Here is a 24219-nt window from a genome sequence, read left to right as displayed (position 1 = left end):
CCTTGCTGTGCTCCATGCCTGGTACACAGTGAGCACTCACTGAGTGACAGTGACAGCTGTGACACCAGGAAAGCTGTTCTGTATTCTCCCATGCCTCGTCCCACCCAGGCCGGGCATGGATCCTCAGGGCTGCCTTCTGAGCAGTCCCCACGATGCCCACAGGCATCAGCTGATCCGTCCCCACAAATAATAAGTCCCTAACTTTCCCATAACGTAACGGAGACAGGGCAGACTGCGCCCATCTCCTCTCCTCACTAGCTGTGTACCTGGGTGAGTCGCTTTACCTCCTTGAGTCTAGTTTCCTCATCTGTAAAATGGGTAGAATGAAAGACTCTGCTGTCAGGGTACTGTGGCGGGTCAGTGAGCTCTATGAGTGGTATTCATGTCCGGGATTCTTGTGACTGCCGTTGCGCCCTTTTCCAGGGCTGCACGTCCGCCCTGGGTCCACCTGCAGTGGCACACTCAGGCCTCTAAGCCCCCAGTGGGCACATTTCCCAGGCAGGAAGAAGCCTGAGCATGCCCCCAGGACCAGCCCATCCCCCAAGCCCTTTGTCCCCTGCCTCTGCCCAGGCCTTGTCTCTGAAGGAGTCTGAGAAGACGGCGCTGTCAGAGAAGTTGATGGGTACACGGCACAGCCTGGCCACCATCTCCCTGGAGATGGAGCGGCAGAAACGAGATGCCCAGAGCCGGCAGGAGCAGGACCGGGTAGGGCGGGCTGGGCAGCTGGGCTGCCGTCTCATAGAGAGGCACATCCCTGGCTGAGGAGGCCCCACCACGGGGAGGCATGGCCCCGTCCTGGAGAAGCTTCCAGGCTGTGGGAGAGGAGGTTTAGCCCTTCCTTTGGGAGCCCCCATCTGAGGGAGGTGGCTCAGCCCTGCCCTGATGAATCCTTTGGGCCTGAGGGAGAGCCTGGCTACACGGGCAGCACTCACTATGCATCCAGGGGTTGGCAGAGGGTCTGGCAGGCCAGCGGGAGGGGCCGTGTTTAGAGCTGAAAGTGGACAGTGCACCAAGCGGGTTGGGAGCAGCCAGGGCCTGGGGACACAGCAGGACCAAGTCTGAGGAGCCCCTCTGTCCCAGAGCACCGTGAACGCTCTGACGTCCGAGCTGCGGGACCTACGGGCCCAGCTAGAGGAGGCTGTTGCAGCCCACGCCCAGGAGGTGAGGAGGCTGCAAGAGCAGGCCCAAGACCTGGGCAAGCAGCGGGACTCCTGTCTTCGCGAGGTGAGCAGCCGCCCCCTCTTCTGAGCAGCATACCCTAAATGGCGCTGTGTGCCTGGGGGCCTAGTTCCCCAGGGCCCCGGAAGAGTATAAGATTCCTCCCTGCATGTGAGGACCAATGAATAGCACTTAGAAAGGAGGCAGCAAGCATTGTGAAGCACCTGTTGTGTACAGGTGGGATTTAGCAAGCATTGTGAAGCGCCTGTTGTGTACAGGTGGGATTTAGCAAGCATTGTGAAGCGCCTGTTGTGTACAGGTGGGATTTGGTCTCAAGGAGGGGTGAGTGGGGTCTCTGCCCTCTTGGTGTGCTCAGGACAGTCCTGACTGATGGTGACTTCAGGTGAAAACATTACTGATTGCAGCACGCCTTGCTCAAATGATAACTCACAGCCTGCGGTCTCAGCACTGCAGAGGGATGGGGCCAGGGACCTGGGGTACAAGACCCAGCTTGAGGGGTGGTCCCTGACCGCTGGCCTGGGGACACCTGCTGTGCTCACAGGCAGAAGAGCTTCGGACCCAGCTGCGTCTGCTGGAGGATGCCCGTGATGGGCTGCGGCGGGAGCTGCTGGAGGCCCAGCGCAAGCTGCGTGAGAGCCAGGAGGGCCGGGAGGTGCAGCGCCAGGAGGCAGGCGAGCTGCGGCGCAGCCTGGGCGAGGGCGCCAAGGAGCGCGAGGCCCTGCGGCGCTCCAACGAGGAGCTTCGAGCCGCTGTGAAGAAGGCAGAAAGCGAGCGCATCAGGTGGGGCGTCACAGGGGGACCAGCCCTGAGTTCTCATGGAATCCCATCCCTGAAATCTAACTTCAGCCCTAAGGTTCTGGGGAAATTGCCCAGATACGGACCCTCTGTCTCCTAAGCAGAGCCTGGCACCTGGCTCATTTTAGGAAGGTTTCCTCCCTATTGATTGGGGAAAGTGGCAGAGGGGCAGCGGGTAGGGTTGGGTCCAGACTCAGACCCACCCGCCTCATCACCCTGGAAACCAGGTCCCCTCCTGGAGTCACTAGTCTACCCCTCCCAGCCGAGGGCCTGGGCCCCAGCCCTGGAGGGCTCAGCTCTTGGGAGAGGCCACATAGGCGGGCAGTGCCTGACCCACTCCAGAAACTGGAGGAGGCAGCTTTTGTGTAGAGCCACTGACTACTCCCAGGACCCAGGGCAGCCCCTGACCTCTGCCCTCTCCAGCCTGAAGCTTGCCAATGAGGACAAGGAGCAGAAGCTGGCACTCCTAGAGGAGGCACGGACAGCCGTGGGCAAGGAGGCCGGGGAGCTGCGAACTGGGCTGCAGGAGGTGGAGCGCTCGCGGCTGGAAGCTCGGCGGGAGCTGCAGGAGCTCCGGCGTCAGGTACTTTCCCTGTGCCATCCTTTGCCCCAGGGCTTGCTGTGTGTCCTAGGGCCAGTAGCTCCCCCTTTCTGGAATCACGTGTCCCCCTATGTAAAACCAGGGGCTTGAACTATGACAAGTCCTCTTACTTAACCTTGGTGTGAATGGATGGGCTTTGAGCAGTCCTTGAATCCCTGAATCTGTGCAAAAGTCTGCGTGCATTTGTGTGCACGCTCAGGCTCACATTTCTCCAAGGAGAGGAGCTGGTGTCCTCGTCCAGTTCTCAGAGGAATCTGCGAACAACAAAAGGTACAGATTTCATGAACTAGGTCAGAGGTTGGCAAATTGTTTTTTGTAAAGAGCCCAAATGGTAAATATTTCCAGCTTTACCGGCCACACAGTCTCTGTTGCAGCTACTTGGCTCTGCCGGGGTAGTGAGAAAGCAGCCCCAAACAGCGCATGAACGGAGGGGTGTGGGTTCCAGTCACACTTTGGTTAGGGACGCTGGAATGTGAATTTTCTGTCATTTTCATGTGTCAAGAAATATCGTTCTTTCTTTAGAAATGATCCATTTTCAGCCGGGCGCGGTGGCTCAAGCCTGTAATCCCAGCACTTTGGGAGGCCGAGACGGGCGGATCACGAGGTCAGGAGATCGAGACCATACTGGCTAACACGGTGAAACCCTGTCTCTACTAAAAAATACAAAAAACTAGCCGGGCGAGGTGGCGGGCGCCTGTAGTCCCAGCTACTCGGGAGGCTGAGGCAGGAGAATGGCGTAAACCCGGGAGGCGGAGCTTGCAGTGAGCTGAGATCCGGCCACTGCACTCCAGCCTGGGCAACAGAGCGAGACTCCGTCTCAAAAAAAAAAAAAAAAAAAAAAAGAAATGATCCATTTTCAACGATTTAAAAATGTAAAAAAAAAAAAAAAAATCCTTAGCTCAGACCCTTATAGAAACAGGAGACTGGCCGAATTTGGCCTGTGGGCTGTAGTTTGCTGACGTGTGAATTAGATGATCTCCAAACTCATCAAGAGCAGCATGCATTGAAGAAGCACCTGCTGTCCTCACCCAGAGATATCACAACCAGGCCAGGTGCAGTGGCTCATGCCTGTAATGCCAGCACTTTGGGAGGCAGAGGCCAGTGGATTGCTTGAGCCCAGGAGTTCAAGACCAGCCTGGGCAACATGGTGAAAACCTGTCTCTACTAAAAAATGCAAAAAATTAGCCAGCTGTGGTGGCTCATGCCTTTAATCTTATCCTTCAGGAGGCAAAGATGGGAGGATTGCTTGAGCCTAGGAGTTCAAGACCAACCCAGGCAACATAGTGAGAACCAGTCTTTACAAAAAATTTTTAAAATAGCTAGTTGTCGTGGCACGCTCCTGGAGTCCCAGCTACTCAGGAGGCTGAGGTGGGAGTATCCCTTGAGCCCAGGAAGTCAAGGCTGCAGTGAGCTGTGATCACATCACTGCACTCCAGCCTGGGCGACAAAGCAAGACCCTGTCTCTTAAAAAGTTTTTAAAATTTTTATTTTTATTTTATTTATTTATTTACTTTTGAGATGGAGTCTCAACTCTTGTTGCCCAAGCTGGAGTGCAATGGCGTGATCTTGGCTCACTGCAACCTCCACCTCCCAGGTTCAAGTAATTCTCCTGCCTCAGTCTCCCGAGTAGCTGGGATTATGGATGCCCGCCACCACGCCTGGCTAAGTTTTTTGTATTTTTAGTAGAGACGGGGTTTCACCGTGTTGGCCAGGCCGGTCTCGAACTCCTGGGCTCAAGCAATCCACTGTCCTCTGCCTCCCAAAGTGCTGGGATTACAGGCGTGAGCCACCGCACCCGACCACAAATTTTTGCTGGGATTACAGGCGTGAGCCACGCGCCTGGCCCCCCCCAATTTTTTTTTAAAAACTTTGTGGCCTGGCATGGTGGCTCACGCCTGTAATCCCAGCACTTTAGGAGGCCGAGACAGGCGGATCACCTAACATCAGGAGATCAAGACCATCCTGGCCAATACGGTGAAACCCCGTCTCTACTAAAAATACAAAAAAATTAGCCGGGCATGGTGGCGGGCGCCTGTAGTCCCAGCTACTCAGGAGACTGAGGCAGGAGAATGGCATGAACCCGGGAGGCGGAGCTTCTAGTGAGCCGAGATCACGCCACTGCACTCCAGCCTGGGTGACTGAGCGAGACTCCGTCTCAAAAAAAGAAAAAAAATTGTTTTTAGTTACAAAAAGGAGATATCACAACCGGATAGCCAGAGATATTCTGATACTCTAATAGCCAGAGATACCACAGCCCCCTTCACTCAGGCCCCTTCCTGAGAAACCACAAGACTCCCTGAAAGGAGCTGGCGTTTGCATGCCAGCTTTTGCTGGGCGTGTTTCATGCTATGGCATATCCTGTTATCCCTGCTGTAGCACATGGGGTAGGTAGGCAGTACCCCCACCTGCTCCTGTGGGGAAATGGGGGCTTAGAACGTTGCAGTTGTCTCAGATCGAATCCCAGTCTGGTGTGTGTGGGCTCTGTGAGTTTGGGCAGGTTACTCTGACACTCTGAGGCTCAGTTTTCTCATCTGTTAAAATAGGGATGTTTCTACCTCCCTCATATAGCACTGTACGAAGTAACTTAAGTGCTTAGAACAGGACTGGACACATGGTGAGCGCTCCAAACATGTTCATCACCACTGTAGAGATGAAAGATAACCCAGGGAGCTATGGTTCCTGCCTGTGAACTCCTGGTCTGCTAAGGGCTGAGCCCTCCTTCTACTATACCAATGCCCTCATGAAAGGTAGTTTTGGCCCACTGATTAAATGGTAAACAGGCCACTGGTGCCCAAGTGCCTGGCATCGCCTGAGCTCAGTGTGGTTATCTAGGGGCCGGCTCCCAGTGGATATGGGTGGTATTTGATATAGGTGTCCCTAGAGCAGTAGGTCCCAAGTGGCCTTGGGCCAGGACTGGGAGGGCACAGGGGCAGAGCTGAACCCGCTGCCGTTCCCGCTCTCTCACAGATGAAGATGCTGGACAGTGAGAACACTAGACTGGGCCGGGAGCTGGCGGAGCTGCAGGGCCGCCTGGCACTGGGCGAGCGGGCAGAGAAGGAGAGCCGGCGGGAGACCCTGGGCCTCCGGCAGAGGCTGCTGAAGGGCGAGGCCAGCCTGGAGGTGATGCGGCAGGAGGTAACTGAGCAGGCGGGTGGGCTGGTGCATCTTTCCTCCCTCCAGCAGGAAGCAGGTAGGCTCCCCAATGCTGAGACCATCCTGAAAGGCCACTCCCTAGGGCTCGTTCCTTCCCCCACTCCTTGAGACCCTTCCCAAGTTATAATAAGAACAGCCCAAAGAACGGTAGGTCTACTGTATGCCGCCACAAAATGGGCACGGAGAGGCCCTATAAATACGACCTTGTTTGACTCTCCCAGCAGCCCCATGGGGTAGGTACCGTTAGCCCCATTTTTATTTTTACTTTTTTTGTTGTTTGTTTGTTTGTTTTTTTGTTTTTTTTTGTTTTTTGTTTTTTGAGACGGAGACTCGCTCTGTCGCCCAGGCTGGAGTGCAGTGGCGCAATCTCGGCTCACTGCAAGCTCCACCTCCTGGGTTTACGCCATTCTCCTGCCTCAGCCTCCAGAGTAGCTGGGACTACAGGCGCCCGCCACCGCGCCCGGCTAATTTTTTGTATTTTTAGTAGAGACGGGGTTTCACCGTGGTCTCGATCTCCTGACCTTGTGATCCGCCCGCCTCGGCCTCCCAAAGTGCTGGGATTACAGGCGTTAGCCACCGCGCCCGGCCTTTACTTTTTTTTTTGAAATGGAATCTCACTCTGTCGCCCAGGCTGGAGTGCACTGGCGCGATCTTGGCTCACTGCAACCTCTGCCTCCTGGGTTCAAGCAATTCTCCTGCCTCAGCCTCCCGAGTAGCTGGGATTACAGGTGCTCACCACTATGCCCAGCTAATTTTTTTGTATTTTTAGTAGAGACAGGATTTCACCATGTTGGTCAGGCTCATCTCAAACTCTGGTCCTCGGGTGATCCACCTGCCTCGGCCTCCCAAAGTGCTGGGATTACAGGTGTGAGCCACCACGCCCGTCCTACCATTAGCCCCATTTTACAGAACCCTCAGAGAGGTCGAGGGATCTACCCAAGGTCACACAGCCACCTAGGTCTGTCTGACTCCAAAGCCCATACTCTTCCTGCTCTGCCTTTTCCGGCTGTCTCATCACTGTGAATCTGTTGTATGGCCCAGAGCAAGTCACTTCATCTCTGTGCCTCAGAGTGCTCATAAGAGATGGACTAGCACAGCTGGGCATGTATGAAGGGCCCTGGCACCCAGCTGCTCAGTAGATGGGGTTTCCAGTGAAATTGGTGACTGTGAGAGGTTGACTCTCTAAATGGCAGGAGTGGCTTTGTGTCTGTGTGACCCTGCATCCCATCGGTAAATGATTTTTTAATGCATGCCCCCATTGTGTGCAGATTGATTGATAAATTATGGGCAAGGAGGGGCAATGTAGCTTAGTGGTTAAGGGAACAGCCTCTGGACACACCTCCCTCTGGAACCAGTGGGCACTTAACCTTCCTGGCTGTTCACTGTGTTCCCAGCCTGCAGCCCCTGTGTGGCCCTGTGTGGTGTGCCTCCCTGCCTTCCCCCACCCCCTAGGGCTGTGAGTACATGTGATTAATAAGCTGCTGTCAAACTATTAAAAAAGTTTAAAAAGGCCGGGTGCAGTGGCTCAAGCCTGTAATCCCAGCACTTTGGGAGGCCGAGACGGGCGGATCACGAGGTCAGGAGATCGAGACCATCCTGGCTAACACGGTGAAACCCCGTCTCTACTAAAAAAAATACCAAAAAAACTAGCTGGGCGAGGTGGCAGGCGCCTGTAGTCCCAGCTACTCGGGAGGCTGAGGCAGGAGAATGGCGGGAACCCGGGAGGCGGAGCTTGCAGTGAGCCGAGATCCCGCCACTGCACTCTAGCCTGGGTGACAGAGCAAGACTCCGTCTCAAAAAAAAAAAAAAAAGAAAAAAAAAAGTTTAAAAAACAGAAACAAAAACAGCTGGGCACAGTGGCTCACACCTGTAATCCCAGCACTTTGGGAGGCTGAAGCTGGTGGATCACTTGAGGCCAGGATTTCGAGACCAGTCTGGCTAACACGGTGAAATCCCGTCTCTACTAAAAATACAGAAATTAGCTGGGCATAGTGGTGCTCACCTGTAATCCCAGCTACTTGGAGGCTGAGGTGGGAGGATCACTTGAACCCCCCAGGAGGCAGTTTACAGCGAGCTGAGATTGCGCCACTGCACTCCAGCCTGGGTGACAGAGCTAGACTCTGTCTCCAAAAACAAACAAACAAAAAACCCACAAAAACAACAACAACAAAAACAGCCTTTGGAGCTAGAATTCCTGGCTTTGAATCCCAGCTCTGGACAAGTTACTTAGCATCTCTGTGCTTGTTTCATCTTCTGTAAAGTGAGATCAATTCATAGAGTAGTAATTAGAGTTAATTTTTTTGGAAAGTTACTTAGTGTCTGGCACTGATAAGCCCTATGTATTCAAATGCTAGCTGTTATTACTAATAAAGTATGGGCATTACAAGGCTTGTATAAAGAATAAAGAGATTAATAAATTATAGTATTTCCTCCCACGGGGATGTTTTTGCACCTCCTGCTTGAGTGGCGAGCACTAAAGGATAAAGGGTTGTGCTGACCACACAGCCAGGGATGGTGGGCTCCAGTCTGGGCCTTAGGGGTGGGGCATCGGGTTGGGGGAGGCCTTGCCGACCCCCACCTCCTGGCATCACTCCAGCTCCAGGTAGCCCAGCGGAAGCTGCAGGAACAAGAAGGCGAGTTCCGGACCCGCGAGCGACGCCTGCTGGGCTCCCTGGAGGAGGCGCGTGGCACTGAAAAGCAGCAGCTGGACCACGCCCGCGGCCTAGAGCTGAAGCTGGAGGCGACGCGGGCCGAGGCTGCAGAGCTGGGCCTGCGGCTGAGCGCAGCCGAGGGCCGGGCACAAGGCCTGGAAGCCGAGCTGGCCCGCGTGGAGGCGCAGCGGCGCGCGGCGGAGGCCCAGCTGGGTGGCCTGCGCTCGGCTCTGCGCCGGGGCCTCGGCCTCGGTCGCGCGCCCAGCCCAGCCCCGCGGCCGGTGCCCGGCTCCCCTGCCCGGGACGCAGCCGCAGGAGGTAAGTGCAGCGTCGCGCTGCAGGGAAGAGGGGAAGGTGGGCGGGCCGCATTGAGGCCCCGCCCCCACATCGCCCGGTTTTTTTTTCAAGGAGTCCACCACACCCCTCCACTGAGGCCCGCTTCTTAGCCCCGCCCCCTCACCAAGGTCCCTCCCTTCATTGATCTGTGCTTCTCAAGGGCGCTGCTTTTTTTAGACAAGGCCTCACTGTTTCCCGGGCTCAAGTGGTCCTCCCTCCTCAGCCTCCTGAGTAGCTGGGACTACAGGTGTGCCACCACACCCAGCTAATTTTTGTGATTTTTGTGGAGACGGGGGTCTCACTATGTTGCCCAGGCTGGTCTTGAACTCCTGGCCTCAAGCGATCCTCCTGTCTAGGCCTGTCAGTGTTGGGATTACAGACATGAGCCATGGCACCCGGTCTAGGCCACTTATTTTTTGGGGGAGGTGGGGTGGTTCTTTTTTTTCAATTTTTGAGACAGGATCTCACTCTGTCACCCCAGTTGAAGTGCAGTAGCGTGATCTTGGCTCACTGCAACCTCTGCCTCCTGGGCTGAAGTTATCCTCCCACCACAACCTGCTAAGTAGCTGAGACTACAGGTGTGCACTACAATGTCTGCTTAATTTTTGTGTTATTAGTAGAGATGGGGTTTCGCCATATTGCCCAGGCTGGTCTTGAACTCCTGGACTCAAGGGATCCTCCTGCTGGGATTACAGGCATGAGCCACTGCACCTTTCCTGGATGGGGGATGGAGGGCTCTTAATGCCCTTGACTCCTTTTTTGATTTTCTGAATGTCCATCCTCTTCGTTGACCCCTGCCCTCTCTCCAGCAACATCCCATTTTCTTCAGCCTCTCTTCCTCAGCTCCACACCACACCTGTGACCCCAATATCTCCCTCAGATGTATATACCACCAGGCCTGACCCCTTCCAGGAAATCCTTCCAAAGGAAAAACCAGGCAAGGGACATTGCTGGTGGGATTGTAAAATGCTGCAGTCACCATGGAAAATAGTTTGGCAGCTCCTCAGAACACTAAATATAGAATTACTGTAGACCCAGCAATTCCACTCCTAGCTATATACCCAAAAGAACTGGAAACAGAGACATGAACAGATATTTGAGCACCAATGCTTATTGCAGCATTGTTCACAATAGTCAAAGGAAACAGCCCAAATGTTCATCTATAGATGAATGCATAAACCAAATGTGGCATGGCCATACAATGGAATATTATCCAGCCTTCAAAAGGAATGACATTCTGATACATGCCACAACACAAATAAACCTTGACAACATTACACCAAGTGAAATCCATGTCACCAAAGGACAAATACAGTATGATTCCACTTATATGAAATATCTAGAATAAACAAATTCGTAGAGATAGAAAGCAGATTAGAGGTTACTAAGGGCTGAGGGAAGTGGGGGATTTGGGGGTTACTGCTTTATTTAGTAAAGTTTTTGTTTGGGGCTGTCCTAGTTTGCCAGAGTGTGCCGGGCGCAGTAACTCACGCCCGTAATCCCAGCACTTTGGGAGGATGAGGAGGGCAGATCTAAGATCAGGAGTTCAAGACCAGCCTGGCCAACATGGTGAAACCCTATCTCTACTAAAAATACAAAAAGTAGCCAGGCGTGGCGGCACGTGCCTGTAGTCTCCCAGCTACTCAGGAGGCTGAGGCAGGAGAATCACTTGAACCTGGGAGGCAGAGGTTGCAGTGAGCTGAGATCATGATACTGCACTCCAACCTGGGCAACAGAGCAAGACTCCATCTCAAAAAAAAAAGAATAACTAAAAACAATACAGTATAACAACTATTTCCACTTAGCTGTATTTGGTATCATAAGTAACCTAGAGATGACTGAAAGTGTATGGGAGTATATGGCAGGATGCACGTATGTAATATGCAGTATCCCTTGGTATCTGAGGGGCATGGGCTCTAAGACCCCACTGGATACCAAAATTGGTGGATGCTCAAGTCTTTGATATGAAATGGCATAGTACTTACATATTACATATGTGCAAGTACTAGATATATAAATGTATGTATGTATATGTATGTGTGTATATATGTGTGTGTATATATATGTATGTGTATATGCGCATATATATATATATATTTTTTTTTTTTAGTAGAGTTGGGGTTTCACCATGTTGGACAGGCTGCTCTCAAACTCCTGACCTCCAGTCAGGATGATCTGAGAACAGATGATGGTGATGGCTGCACAACGTGTGAATGTAATTCATGCCACTCAGTTGTACACTTAAAAATGGTGAAAATGGCCTGGCACGTTGGCTCATGCTCGTAATCCTAGCACTTTGGGAGGCCAGGGCGGGTGGATCACTCGAGGCCAGGAGTTCAAGACCAGCCTAGCCAACATGGTGAAACCTTGTCTATACTAAAAATACAAAAAATTAGTCGAGTGTGGTGGCAGATGCCTGTAAGGGAGGCTGATGCAGGAGAATCTCTTGAACCCAGGAGGCGGAGGTTGTGGTGAGCCGAGATCGCGCCATTGCACTCTAGACTGGGCAACAAGAGCAAAACTCCATCTCAAAAAAAAAAAAAAAAGGCTGGTCATGGTGGCTCACGCCTGTAATCCCAACACTTTGGGAGGTCGAGGTGGGCAGATCATCTGAGGTCGGGAGTTCGAGAGCAGCCATCTCTACTAAAATTACAAAATTAGCTGGGCATGGTGGCACATGCCTGTAATCCCAGCTATTCAGAAGGCTGAGGCAGGAGAATCGCTCGAACCCAGGAGGCGAAGGTTACAGTGAGCCAAGATTGTGCCATTGCATTCCAGCCTGGGCAACAAGAGTGAAACTCTGTCTCAAAAAAAAAAAAAAAAGTGAAAATGGGCTGGGTGTGGTGGCTCATGCCTGTTAATCCCAGTACTTTGGGGGGCTGACGTAGGTGGATCGCTTGAGTCTGGGAGTTTGAGACCAGCCTGGGGAACATGGGAAAGCCTCATCTCTATAAAACAAAAACAACAACAAAAGTTAGCCAGGCATGGTGGCGCATGCGTGTAGTCCTAGCTACTTGGGAGGCAGAGGTGGGAGGATCTTTTGAGCCCTTGAATTCAAGGCTGTAGTGAGCTGTGATAATGCCACTGTGCTCCAGCCTGGGCAACAGAGCAAGACCCTGTCTCACAAAATAAAAAAGTGGTGAAACTGGGACACTTTGTGTTATATATGTTTTGCCACAACAACAAAAAAATTAGGAGACCAGGCACGGTGGCTCACACCTGTAATCCCAGCACTTTGGGAGACTGAGGTGGGCAGATCACAAGGTCAGGAGATCAAGACCATCCTGGCTAACACGGTGAAACCCTGTCTCCACTAAAAATACAAAAATTAGCTGTGCGTGGTGGCGGGCACCTGTAGTCCCAGCTACTTGGCAGGCTGAGGCAGGAGAATCCCATGAACCCGGGAGGCGGAGGTTGCAGTGAGTCGAGATCGCGCCACTGCACTCCAGCCTGGGCAACAGAGCGAGACTCCATCTCGAAAAAAAAAAAAAGGACAAAGCCAAGGGAAGGGCTGGGGCAGTTCATGCAGGGGCAGCAGGCGCCTCACTGAGGAGGTGATGGGTAAGGGGAGAACGTGAGCGAGCAGCTGGGGGAGGGAGGTCCTGAGTGGAGGTGCCCCTGTCCTGTGGACAGCAGGGGCCATCAGTCCCAGAGCATCAAGCAGGGGAGTGAGGGTTGGGGACGAAGGGTTTGCTCCAATAGACATTGTAGGCCTCTACGAGGACTTTTACCCCGAGACGATGGGATCTTCTTTTTTTTTTTTTTTCCCCCATGCCATTCTCATGATAGTGAATAAGTCTCACGAGATGATGATGGGGCCTTCTAGAGCGGGTCCCTCAGGGGCAGGCCTGCTTCTTTGGGAACCTCTGAGCAAGGCCTTTTGGGTGGTGACCAAGTTCGTGGCTGCGGGGAAGTTTCGGTGTCCCTCCGCCACCTAGGCAGGATGCTCATGGCAGGACCCGTGTCCTGCAGTTCCAGTGCCAGCCTCCAGGTAGTGCCCTTGTTCCACCCGCCCTACCCCCTCCACCTCCCCTAGCCATCACTCCAAGCAGAGTGCACAATTTTCTGCCAGGGAGTGGGGCTGCCTGGATTCCCACCCCAGCCCTGAAACTTCCCAGCATTGAGAACAACCAAATCACTTTTTTTTTTTTTGAGCCCAAGTCTCACTCTGTTGCCTATGCTTCAGTGCAATGGTGCGATCTCGGCTCACTGCAACCTCCGCCTGCTGGGTTCAAGCAATTCTCCTGCCTCAGCCTCCTGAGTAGCTGGGACTACAGGCGTGCACCACTGCACCTAGTTAATTTTTTGTGTTTTTAGTAGAGATGGGGTTTCACCAGGTTGGCCAGGCTGGTCTTGAACTCCTGACCTCAGGTGATCCACCTGCCTTGGCCTCCCAGAGTGTTGGGATTACAGGTGTGAGCCACCGCCCCCAGCTCCACCCCCCTCCCTTTTTTTTTTTTTGAGACGTAGTCTCGCTCTGTCGCCCAGGCTGGAGTGCAGTGGCACAGTCTCAGCTCACTGCAAGCTCTGTCTCCGGGGTTCAAGCTATTTTCTTGCCTCAGCCTCCATACCTCAGCCTCCCAGGTAGCTGGGACTATAAGCATGGGCCACCATGCTTAGCTAATTTTTCTGTTTTCTTCTTTTCTCTTCTGTTTTCCTCTCTTCTTTTCTCTTCCCCTCTCTTCCCCTCTCTTCTCCTCTCTTCCTCTCTCTTTTTTCTTTTCCTCCCCTCCCCTCCCCTCCCCTCCCCTCCCCTCCCCTCCCCTCCCCTCCCCTCCCCTCCCCTCCTCTCCTCTCCTCTTCTTATTTTGACAGAGTCTTGCTCTGTTGCCCCAGCTGGAGTGCAATGGTGCAGTCTCGGCTCACTGCAACCTCTGCCTCCCAGGTCCCAGTTCAACCAATTTTCCTGCCTCAGCCTCCTGAGTAGTTGGGATTACAGGCTCCCACTACCACACCTAATTTTTGTATTTTTAGTAGAGATGGGGTTTCACAATGTTGGCTAGGCTGGTCTCGAACTGCTGACCTCATGATCTGCCCGCCTCGGCCTCCCAAAGTTCTGGGATTACAGGCGTGAGCCACCGCTCCCAGTCTTTTGTTTCTTTTTTTTTTTTTTTTTTTTTTGAGACGGAGTCTCGCTCTGTCACCCAGGCTGGAGTGCAGCAGTTCGATCTTGGCTCACTGCAAGCTCCACTTCCCAGGTTTAAGCAATTCTCCAACCTCAGCCTCTCGAGTAGCTGGGATTACAGGCGCCCGCCACCACGCCCAGCTAATTTTTATATTTTTAGTAGAGATGGGATTTCACTATGTTGGCCAGGTTGGTCTCAAACTTCTGACCTCAGGTGATCTGCCCGCCTTGGCCTCCCAGAGTGCTGGGATTACAGGCGTGAGATACCGCGCCTGGCCAATTTTTGTATTTTCAGTAGAGATGGGGTTTTACCATGTTGGCCAGGCTGGTCTTGAACTCCTGACCTCAAGTGATCCTCCTGCCTCGGACCCCGCAGTGCTGGGATTACAGGCGTGAGCCACCACATCCAGTCAAGAGAACAAGCAAATCACTTAACTGCTGTGTGCCAGCCTTGCCTGGGAAGAGGGTAAATTGTTCCTTACCTGTCAGGAAGTTGTCGGGAAGATGAAGTGCGTAGCACAGTAGGCACTCGGTATGGAGAGACGTTGAGGTTATGCAGCAGTCACCCTTGCACTGGGCCCTGGGAACAGTGGTGGATGGAAGAGACGAGGCCCAGCCCTCATGGTGCTCATGGTCTGGGTGAGGTGGCAGACATCAGACACCCCTAAGGATGGGATGAGCTCACTGTAATCCAGCCTGGGGCCAGAGAGGCCTCTGAGGGAGGGGGCGGCCCTAAAGGACGGGCCAGGCAAAGAGACACCATGGGGAGAGGGGGAGCAGCATGTACAGAGGCCCTAGGGCTGGGACAAAGAATGTTCTAGAACATGGGGGATGCAGGGTGGCCAGTTTGTAAAGGGTGAGAGGGTTTTAGCTGGGATGGGCAAGAAGGCCCTTAAGCTATAGCAGAGAAGTTGGGCTTGATTCTGAGGGCTGTTGGGAAAGGCAGGGATGACAGTGAGTGAGATGCATTTGGGAGTGAGTGAGATGCGTGGGAGGCCCGTGGCTCCTGCATCACTGAGCAAGTGTTCTCTTCTAGGAAGTGGGGACGGGCTCAGCAGCCCCAGCAACTTAGAATGCAGCCCTGGGTCCCAGCCACCATCTCCAGGACCTGCCACCTCCCCGGCTCCTCCAGACCTGGACCCGGAGACCGTGCGCGGGGCCCTCCAGGAATTTCTGCAGGAGCTGCGCAGTGCCCAGAGAGAACGGGTAAGCCTGGGCATGCGTGGCTGGATAGGGAACCTGCAGGGCCCTGGAGGGGTTGCAGGGTGTCAGAGCAGGGGTCTTCCTTCGTTCCCCCATGTTGGGGCTGCAGGATGATCTTCGGACCCAGACCAGTGCCCTGAGTCGCCAGCTGGCTGAGATGGAGGCTGAGAGAGACCACGCAACCTTGAGGGCCAGGCAGCTGCAGAAGGCGGTGGCTGAGAGTGAGGAAGGTGAGTCTGATCCTTGGGGTCCCTGGTCTCTCGTTTTGGGCAGTTGAGGCAGGAGCTGGGGGATTGGCCTCTGACCCTGCTGTGGCCCCCATGACCTGACTCGGGGCTGTCTCCAAGAGGACCCGCCTTGGACAGCCTCACCTGTGTGCAGACCTGCACACTATGAAGGGTGCAGACAGGCTGGCCCTGCACTGGCTGGAGTGTAGGCTGGACATTTTGTGACCTGGTTTGGGTCTCGGGGCTGTGCTTGGCCATGCCTGACGGGGTGGGTGGTGGCTGCAGCCCGGCGCAGTGTGGATGGGCGGCTGAGCGGGGTCCAGGCGGAGATGGCGCTGCAGGAGGAGAGTGTGCGGCGCAGTGAGCGGGAGCGCCGGGCCACGCTGGACCAGATAGCCACACTGGAGAGGAGCCTGCAGGCCACCGAGAGCGAGCTCCGGGCCAGCCAGGTGGGCATGAGCTGAGGGCCAGCGGGGGCGACAGGGAATCTGTGTACCCGAGTGGTTGTCTAACTCTTACGTGTGTCTCCCTGCGTCTGTCTGCCTGAGTCTCTCTGCAACCCACTGAGGTGACCAGCCTGTGAGTCTGTGAAATCACATTCAGACTCCATCCTCTCATGTCACTTGTGGTCACTGGCTGTAGAAAAAAGAGCTTGGTCAAGGTGCAATAGCTCATGCCTGTAATCCTAGCACTTTGGGAGGTCGAGGTGGGTGGATCCCGTGACCCCAGGAGTTTGAGACCAGCCTGGGCAACATGGTGAAACCCCATCTCTATGAAAAATACAAAAAGTAGCTGGGCGTGGTGGTGTGGGCCTGTAGTCCCAGCTACTTGGGAGGCTGAGGTGGGAGGATCACTTGGAGCCCAGGAAGTCGAGGCTGCAGTGAGCTGTGATCATGCCACTGCACTCTAACAAGGCAGAGTGAGACCCTGTCTCAGAAAAAAAAAAAAAAAAGAAGAAAAGAAAGCGAGCAAGGCTTGGCGTGGTGGCTCACGCACGCCTGTAATCCCAGCACTTTGGACTTTGGGAGGCTGAGACGGGCGGATCACCTGACACCAGGAGATCGAGACCATCCTGGCCAATATGGTGAAACTCTGTCTCTACTAAAAATACAAAAAAATTAGCCAGGTGCGGTAGTGGGCGCCTGTAGTCCCAGCTACTCAGGAGGCTGAGGCAGGAGAATGGCATGAACCCGGGAGGCGGAGCTTGCAGTGAGCCGAGATCGGGCCACTGCACTCCAGCCTGGGCGACTGAGCAAGACTGTGTCAAAAAAAAAAAAAAAAGAGAGAGAAAGAAGAAAGGAAAGAAAGAGAGCTTGGGCTTTGAGCTGTCTCTGCCTAGTTTTTGTTTTCCTCATCTCATCTGTAAAAGGAGGAGCGGTGATTACCTCACAGGGTGATACACATAGGCTCTTATCACAGGTGGTACTCAGGGAGCCTCTGTTTTATGTCTCTGTAGTTCTGGGGTTTTTGTGTGTGTTTGGGGGACAGCTGCGTGTGCCAGTGTGTGTGTCTGCCTGTCTGGGGCAGGAAACTCAGGCCCTGGTGCTGACAGTGCAGCCACAGTTCCTCTCCGCCCTCCCCAGCCTGTCCCTCTATTACTGCCCCCCACTCAACCCCCTGCCTCTGGCCTGGGGCCGAGCTTAGCTGGATTGTTGTGTCTGCGGCTTCAGCCCTGGCCGTGGGCCCAGCCGCAGGGGCTGCGGGAGGAGGCCAGGAACAAAGCTGGGCAGGAGCCAGAGTGGGGGCCCCAGACAGGGCAGGGCTGGGGCTGTGGGCAGGGTGGCAGAGGGGCCAGGCTCAGGATGGGGGCTGGGGAGGCTCTAATAACACCCCCTGTTGATCCACCCTGTCTCTAGGATAGAACCAGGGATTGGAGGACCCCTAGTCTGCCTTCCTGTCCCATCCCCACTCCCCAGGCCTTCTTCACTGGCTGACCCTGGGCAGGGGAGGGGGAATCACAACCTGAAACCCTAGAACAGCAGGGCCCCCTCAGAACTGTCGGGCTCAGCTCAGTTTGCACGTGAGTCAGTGGGGCAGGAGAAGGGCCTCGGAATCTGCATTTCTACAGCCCCTTCCTCAGGGCTTCTGTGAGCACCCAGGTTGTGGTACCCTGGGACCAATCCAGTATCCCCACTGTGCAGATATGAAATGGGGCCAGACAGCGGGAAGGGGCAGTCCTGGGTTCCACAGCCCATTGGCCTGGGCTAAAACTGGAAAGGTGGGCTCTGGGATCTTCATGTCCACTCATCCTGGGAACACATGGGAGACCGAGGCCCCCAGAGGGTCCCAGGCTGGCCCCAGGTCACACAGGTCACCCTTCGAGGCTGCTCCCCACTCTTCCCCTATAGGCCCCAGGGCGTGTGCGGGAGGGCTGTGGGGTGCACTGGATGTCTGGGCCTGAGCCCTGTGCCACCTGCAGGAGAAGATCAGCAAGATGAAGGCCAATGAGACAAAGCTGGAGGGCGACAAGCGGCGCCTGAAGGAGGTCCTGGACGCCTCCGAGAGCCGCACCGTCAAGCTGGAGCTGCAGCGGCGCTCACTTGAGGGGGAGCTGCAGCGCAGCCGCCTGGGCCTGAGTGATCGTGAGGCCCAAGCCCAGGCCCTCCAGGATCGGGTGGACTCCCTGCAGAGACAGGTGGGCCCCTCTCCAAATCACGGCCACAACATTTGCATGCCCTGTGCCAAGAGCTTTATAGGCACTATGCAATCCCCCAACAACCCTGTGAGGCAAGTATTACCAACATCCCCATTTTACAGATGGACAAATAGAGGCTGAGAGGTGATGTCATTGTCCAAGATCCCACAGCTAGTAAGAGGCAGAGCCGAAATTAGAATTCAGGGCTATTTGATGACAGAATCTGCATGCATAGGAGTCATCTGGGATAAGTTAGAGATGTAGGTTTCACTCATTTCCCTTTTTGCCTTAACTGCTAGGAAGCTCAGCTCTAACTGGAATGTTAAATAATTTGGCTAGCCTTGCCTGAACACCCACCAAAGTCAAAAATAGAAAATTTTAGTGTGGTGGTGGTTACCCTTTCTCTTCCATGGCAGAGAGGAGAGAGGAATGAGGACAGGGAGGAGACCAGTGAGTCTGAGACAGCTAGGTTGATGGCACTCTGGGCACGAGTAAATAGCCAGCAGTGACGTGGGGCCCAGGTTGCAGTAGGCTGAGCCAGCGGGAGCTCTTAGGAACAGAGGGTCTCAATGATGGAGGCCCAGAGAGAAGTGGGAAGGGAGTGGATTCGGCATGCCAGGTGGAGGTCACAGTAGGAGCAGAGGTGTAGAGGCCAGATGGGAACAGCCCCCTGATTGTTCTGGCTGTCCTCCTGCCAGGTGGCAGACAGCGAGGTGAAGGCAGGGACCCTGCAGCTGACCGTGGAGCGGCTGAACGGGGCCCTGGCCAAGGTGGAGGAAAGCGAGGGGGCCCTCCGGGACAAGGTGCGGGGCCTGACAGAGGCCCTAGCCCAGAGCAGTGCCAGCCTCAACAGCACCCAGGACAAGAACCTGCATCTACAGAAGGCTCTGACCGCCTGTGAACACGACCGCCAAGTGCTCCAGGTCTCGGGTCCAGGGTCTGGCTGGGATGGGTCCAGTGAGAGAGTCAGCCAGTAAGAGCAGGCCTGGAGGGGGGCCCTGGTAAAGAGCCAGCCAATGGGGCAGTCAGTTGGAGCCAATGAGAGCAGGCTTGAAGGGAGGGCGTGGACCCAGCAGACCATCAGCCAATGAGAAGAGGCTCTGGGTATGTCCCTTAAGAAGACAAGACTACTAGTATAGACTTCGGGGGACCCAGGTGCAGGGTTTATTGGGGAGAGTTGGGGTCTGAGTGGGTCCTACCTTACGCAGGTCAGTGGATAGGCCGTGGATGGGTCTAGTGTGCACCCCACCCTCCAGGTGAGAAGACTGCCTGTTTTGTGGGTTGTGGACCTATCCAGAGGTACAGAATAGAGAGGACTCCTTAGGGCTCCCAGGCCAGCCTGGCACCATCAGCCCCTGTCCCCCAGGAACGGCTGGATGCTGCCCGGCAGGCATTATCTGAGGCACGGAAGCAAAGCAGCTCTCTGGGCGAGCAGGTGCAGACGTTGCGAGGCGAGGTGGCTGACCTGGAGCTGCAGCAGGTGGAGGCCGAGGGCCAGCTACAACAGCTACGGGAGGTGAGGGCCAGGGTGTGCCCCCTCTGTCCCCAAGACTGTGAGGCCCTGGGATAGGGTGGGGACGTTCCCACCCATCTCAACCTCATCCCAAACCCTGGTGCAACCTCCAGTAAGGAAACATGGTTCATTCAGAGCATAGTTCTGTTATACAGATGGAGAAACTGAGACTCTGAGAGAAAGGTTTGGCTTCAGGTGACAATTCTCTTATGTGGGCCTCACCGTCGCCTGCTCTGTGAGTGGGCCAGCCTCATTATCCCCAAGCTTCAGATAAGTATGCTCAGGCCCAGAGGGATTCAGGGCCTGCCTGGCTTCTGTTGCAGGTGCTGCGGCAGCGGCAGGAGGGTGAGGCTGCAGCCCTGCACATGGTCCAGAAGCTGCAAGATGAGCGGCGGCTGCTGCAAGAGCGCCTGGGCAGCCTGCAGCGCGCCCTGGCTCAGCTGGAAGCCGAGAAGCGGGAGGTGGAGCGCTCAGCCCTGCGGCTGGAGAAGGACCGTGTAGCCCTCAGGAGGACGCTGGACAAGGTAGGCTGCTCCCTGGGCTCTCCCCTCACTTCCTCTGGGGCCTAGCTGTGGTGGATCCCACTGCACATCCCCAGGGTGTGCTGCCTCTGGTGGGGTTAGGTTATTCCATTGGGGTTCAGGAACCCGAGCCCCCTCAGTAAGCTCCTCCTGGCATCCTGATCTCCTCTGGCTCTCCTGCCTAGGTGGAGCGGGAGAAGCTTCGTAGCCACGAGGACACAGTGCGGCTGAGCGCAGAGAAGGGCCGCCTGGACCGCACCCTCACGGGAGCTGAGCTGGAGCTGGCAGAGGCGCAGAGGCAGATCCAGCAGCTGGAGGTCTGACCCCACCCAGTCCGGGACGCCAACTTCATCCCCAGTCTGAGTGCTCAGCAATCCCAGTGTTGCTGATGGCCCAGCCAGCCCAGGGCCCACAACCCCCTCCTCTAGGAGCCCTGAGCCTTCCAGTGACCCAGCCGGGCTATGGAGGGAGGGGTTCTCCATAAGGTGTACGGAAAAGACACTAAAGGCTTGTTTGCACGTGAGCCTGTAGGTTCATGTATGTTGTGGCCTTGCGGCAGTGTGAGAACCCATGTGATTATTGTGCATGAATCTTGTGCATGGTGTGGCGTGTCTAGGTATTGTGAATATGTGTTTGTGTACAGACGTTTTCATGTATGTGGGAGTTGGGCCTTTGCACATACACATGCACCTGTGTGAGTCCAGGTAGGGATTTAAATGCTTGCCTTTGTGCCTGTGTGTATGACGTCTGAGTGTGTGAGTGTGTGTGTGTGCGCGCACGCACCTACCTGAGTGGGCGTCATTGGGTGCACTCACCCTGGGCTTGCAGGCTGACTGCCAGGGCCAGCAGGATGGAAGACACACAAGGATCTCTCCTGCCTTCCCCCTCTGCACTGGCCACGTCCCAGGGAGGTACCTGACAACCTGTCACACATGCACACACACACTCACGCTGGGCCAGAACCCTGACCACAGCCCCTCTTTGCAGGCGCAGGTGGTGGTGCTGGAGCAGAGCCACAGCCCAGCCCAGCTGGAGGTAGATGCGCAGCAGCAGCAGCAGCTGGAGCTGCAGCAGGAGGTGGAGCGGCTGCGCAGTGCCCAGGTGCAGACTGAGCGCACGCTGGAGGCTCGGGAGCGGGCCCACCGCCAGAGGGTGCGTGGGCTGGAGGAGCAGGTGTGCAGGCCCCCTCGGAAGGCTGGGCCAGGATCCTGTGTGGGGCTGGAGGAAGAGGAGAGACCCAGTCAAGACCTCGTGGGTATAGGCAGTTGATGGCTCCCATAACCGAAAAGGGTGGGGTTGGCTCTGCGATGGTATCAGCCAAGACCAGACCAGGGGCCACGGGATGCTCCTGGGCCCAAGGCCTTCCTGCCATGGCTCTGCTCCCCCTGGCTCCATGCTCAGGGCAGCCTTCTCCCTGGGTGGCCAGGTGTCCTGAGCAGCTCCAGCCTCAGGTTGTCCCAGCAATCTCATCCCTGAAGACAGCAGGGGCAGAAGTCCCAGGGCTGTCCCTCACTGGCCTGCTCAGATCACACACCCCTTCCTGACCATGCCTGAGCCAGCCTTGTCAGCTGGAGACTGGGTCACATGTCCACCCCTTGGGTCTGGGCTAGAGCCACGCCCACCCAAGTGATGATGGGGATAAAGAATGGGGGTGGAGTTGCCCTGAAAGGTGCCGACAGTCAGAAGACGCCAGACTCTGCCGTAAGGAACAAAATGAGAAGGGCAGGACAGCCCCTGGCTCTCAGTCAGGTCAGACCTTTCCTGAAACCGTGGCACTGTGTCCCTCTGGGTTCCCAGCTGCCTTCCTTTCTCTGAAGCCAGGCTGAGGACCTGACTGGCCTTATCTTCCCTTTTTTCCCCAGGTGTCCACACTGAAGGGACAGTTGCAGCAGGAGCTTCGAAGGAGCTCAGCACCCTTCTCCCCACCCTCCGGCCCCCCAGAGAAATGAGCCCCTGCTGGCATCTGGAAAAAGGCCCTATGCCCGGGACAGGGGAGGGCCCTCCTTTTGGACAGCCCACCCCCAGAGCCCAATCCCTTGGGGGCCTCAAGTTAGGGTGGGATGAGGAGGCGCTCCGCTGGCAGTGCTGAGGAGGGGTACTCCAGCTCCAGGCCTGGCGAGGCTTCCCGGCATCGCCTGCGGGCCCCACCTCAGTCCAGCCTCCCTCTTCCAGGATGAGCCACTGTAGATAGTACAAGTTCCTCCTTGAGGGGCTGAGCCGTAGCCAGGGTTGGGGAGAGCCCTCGTCTCTGGTCAGCCCTGGAGCAAGGGTTCATGGGAAAGAGGAGAGGGGCCAGGCCCAGGGCAGGGGTCAGAGGCCCAGTCCCTGACTCTGGCTTCCCAGGGATCTGTCTGCCTTAGTTGAGAGTGTGTGTCAGGAAATTCCTCAGAGTGCTCAGAGTCCCTGTATTTTTATACCTTTTTACAATGTTAACTGTTCAGAACTGTTTTTTGTAACAAGACCTCCTTTTCTAAAAAGTTTGTACAGATGTGTCCCTCTTCTAGACGATTGGAGGAGACGGGGTCGGGGGGAGACAGGTGGGGTCTGGGGCAAGAGGGATGGGGCCCTGTAGGGAGGGGTGCTTGGGGAGGTGGCAGGGAGAGGCAGAGAGGCCTGTGTTGGGAAGGGAACTTGCCAGCCTCACAGGATGTCAGATGGGGAGGCCTCTGGGGTCCTGAGTCACCCGGCGCATAGAACAGATTGGGGCTGTTGAAGCCTGGGACTGGGCCAAGCCTGGGCAGCTCGACTCTTTCCAGTCTGTGCTTTCTTGCCCCTTTCTCTGGCCCCTCCTTAGATCCAAGCCCACCCTCGGGACAGTGACAGGCCTTCCAGGCAGCATGGCAAACAAGTGCAGGTTTGGGTGTGAACATGCCTGGCTCCGCTGGGTGATCCTGAGCAAAGCTGTCGCCCAGGCTGGAGTGCAATGGCATGATCTCAGCTCACTGCAACCTCCGCCTCCCGGGTTCAAGTGATCCTCCTGCCACAGCCTCCTGAGTAGCTGGGATTACAGGTGCCCGCCACCATGCCCAGCTAATTTTTGTATTTTTTTTTTTTTTTTTTTTAGTAGAGACAGGGTTTCACCATGTTGATCAGGATGGTCTCAAACTCTAGACCTCAGGTGATCCGCCTGCCTTGGCCTCCCAAAGTGCTGGGATTACAGGCATGAGCCACCACGCCCAGCCTGCTTAACCTCTTAAAGCCTCAATTTGCTCATTTGTAAAATGGGAACCTACCGCATAGGGCGACTGGGGAAGTTCACATAGGAGGTGCTCAATCAGTGTCTGAAGGAGAAATTAACACTCATCCTCATCTGCTGGAGTCCAGCTGCCCGATTTGGCCACAGCACTGCCGCTGACAGCTGTGGACCCGTGGGTGGGACCCTTGGGTGGGTTACTTCATGTCTCTGGGCTTAGTTTTCCTGTCTCTAAGAGGGGGATATGAATTACATCCACCACATATGCCTGTTCAGAGTTAAGGAGTGTTCGAGCCTTCACGCAGAGCCCAGGCCCCACGTGCTGGTCAGAGGGAGGTGTTATAATTATAATGGCTTGCTCATTTTTGCCCTCTTTTTTTCTTTGAGACAGTCTTACTCTGCCCAGGCTGGAGTGCAGTGGCGCGATCTTGGCTCACTGCAACCTCCGCCTCCCAGGTTGAAGCAATTCTTGTGCCTCAGCCTCCTGAGCAGCTGGGTTTACAGGCGCACGCCACCACGCCTGGCTGATTTTTTTTGTATTTTTACTAGAGACAGGGTTTCACCACGTTGGCCAGGCTGGTCTCGAACTCCTGGCCTCAAGTGATCGGCCCGCCTCGGCCTCCCTGAGTGCTGGGATTACAGGTGTAAGCCCCTGCACCCCGCCGTTTTTGTTCTTTTAATGGCACCCATCTCCCCAACTTCTCAAAGGCCTTGGATGTCAGTCCACCTGCCTTGATCCCATGCCCTCCAACCCCATGGGCAGCCTCCCATCTTCACTGTGTCCCTCTGGTGATGGGAACTCATGTCCTCACCAAGCAGCCCTGATCATGAGAAAGCTGTGTCCCTGAAGCCTTCCATCTCCCATGCAATTCCTGCAACACGCGTGCGCACGTACACTGTCATGACGCAGTGTTCTGGGCAGGGCAGAACTGGAGCCGGTGGGTGAGGAGGTGGGGCTGGGACTGCAGAAGCACAGGGCACCTGAGCAGACCGTTCACTCCAAGGGGTGGGGAGCCTCTCAGGACAGTCTGCGTTGGGGGCACTTGGCTGGCCCCTCTGTGCTCTCCACCGAAAAAGTGACTCGATC

General features: G+C 55.4%; 1 protein-coding gene across 13 annotated transcripts in view; it reads left to right on the top strand.

Moving 5' to 3' along the window:
- The window catches only part of CROCC (ciliary rootlet coiled-coil, rootletin), a 59025-nt gene extending 36609 nt beyond the window's left edge, over positions 1–22416 (top strand). For 6 of the 13 annotated variants that reach the window (XM_045379693.2, XM_045379680.2, XM_045379686.2 and 3 more), the window contains 16 exons: positions 571–705; positions 1081–1224; positions 1721–1959; positions 2398–2557; positions 5543–5710; positions 8325–8697; positions 14877–15046; positions 15153–15273; positions 15556–15719; positions 17690–17905; positions 18604–18828; positions 19272–19421; positions 19742–19942; positions 20125–20256; positions 20927–21194; positions 21802–22416. In XM_045379693.2, the coding sequence (XP_045235628.2) occupies positions 571–705; positions 1081–1224; positions 1721–1959; positions 2398–2557; positions 5543–5710; positions 8325–8697; positions 14877–15046; positions 15153–15273; positions 15556–15719; positions 17690–17905; positions 18604–18828; positions 19272–19421; positions 19742–19942; positions 20125–20256; positions 20927–21194; positions 21802–22028 (3093 nt within the window). In that variant the 3' untranslated portion in view covers positions 22029–22416. Of the gene's footprint in view, positions 1–570; positions 706–1080; positions 1225–1720; positions 1960–2397; positions 2558–5542; positions 5711–8324; positions 8698–14876; positions 15047–15152; positions 15274–15555; positions 15720–17689; positions 17906–18603; positions 18829–19113; positions 19162–19271; positions 19422–19741; positions 19943–20124; positions 20257–20926; positions 21195–21801 lie in introns of all 13 variants that reach the window. The other 7 variants (XM_074018701.1, XM_065529123.1, XR_012425326.1 and 4 more) reach the window with 6 other exon arrangements.
- Positions 22417–24219: the final 1803 nt, after the last annotated feature.

Source organism: Macaca fascicularis, chromosome 1 (assembly GCF_037993035.2).
Source record: "Macaca fascicularis isolate 582-1 chromosome 1, T2T-MFA8v1.1".
NCBI lineage: Eukaryota > Metazoa > Chordata > Mammalia > Primates > Cercopithecidae > Macaca > Macaca fascicularis.
Note: the sequence above shows the minus strand (reverse complement) of the source record. Positions and strands in the feature narration are given on the sequence as shown.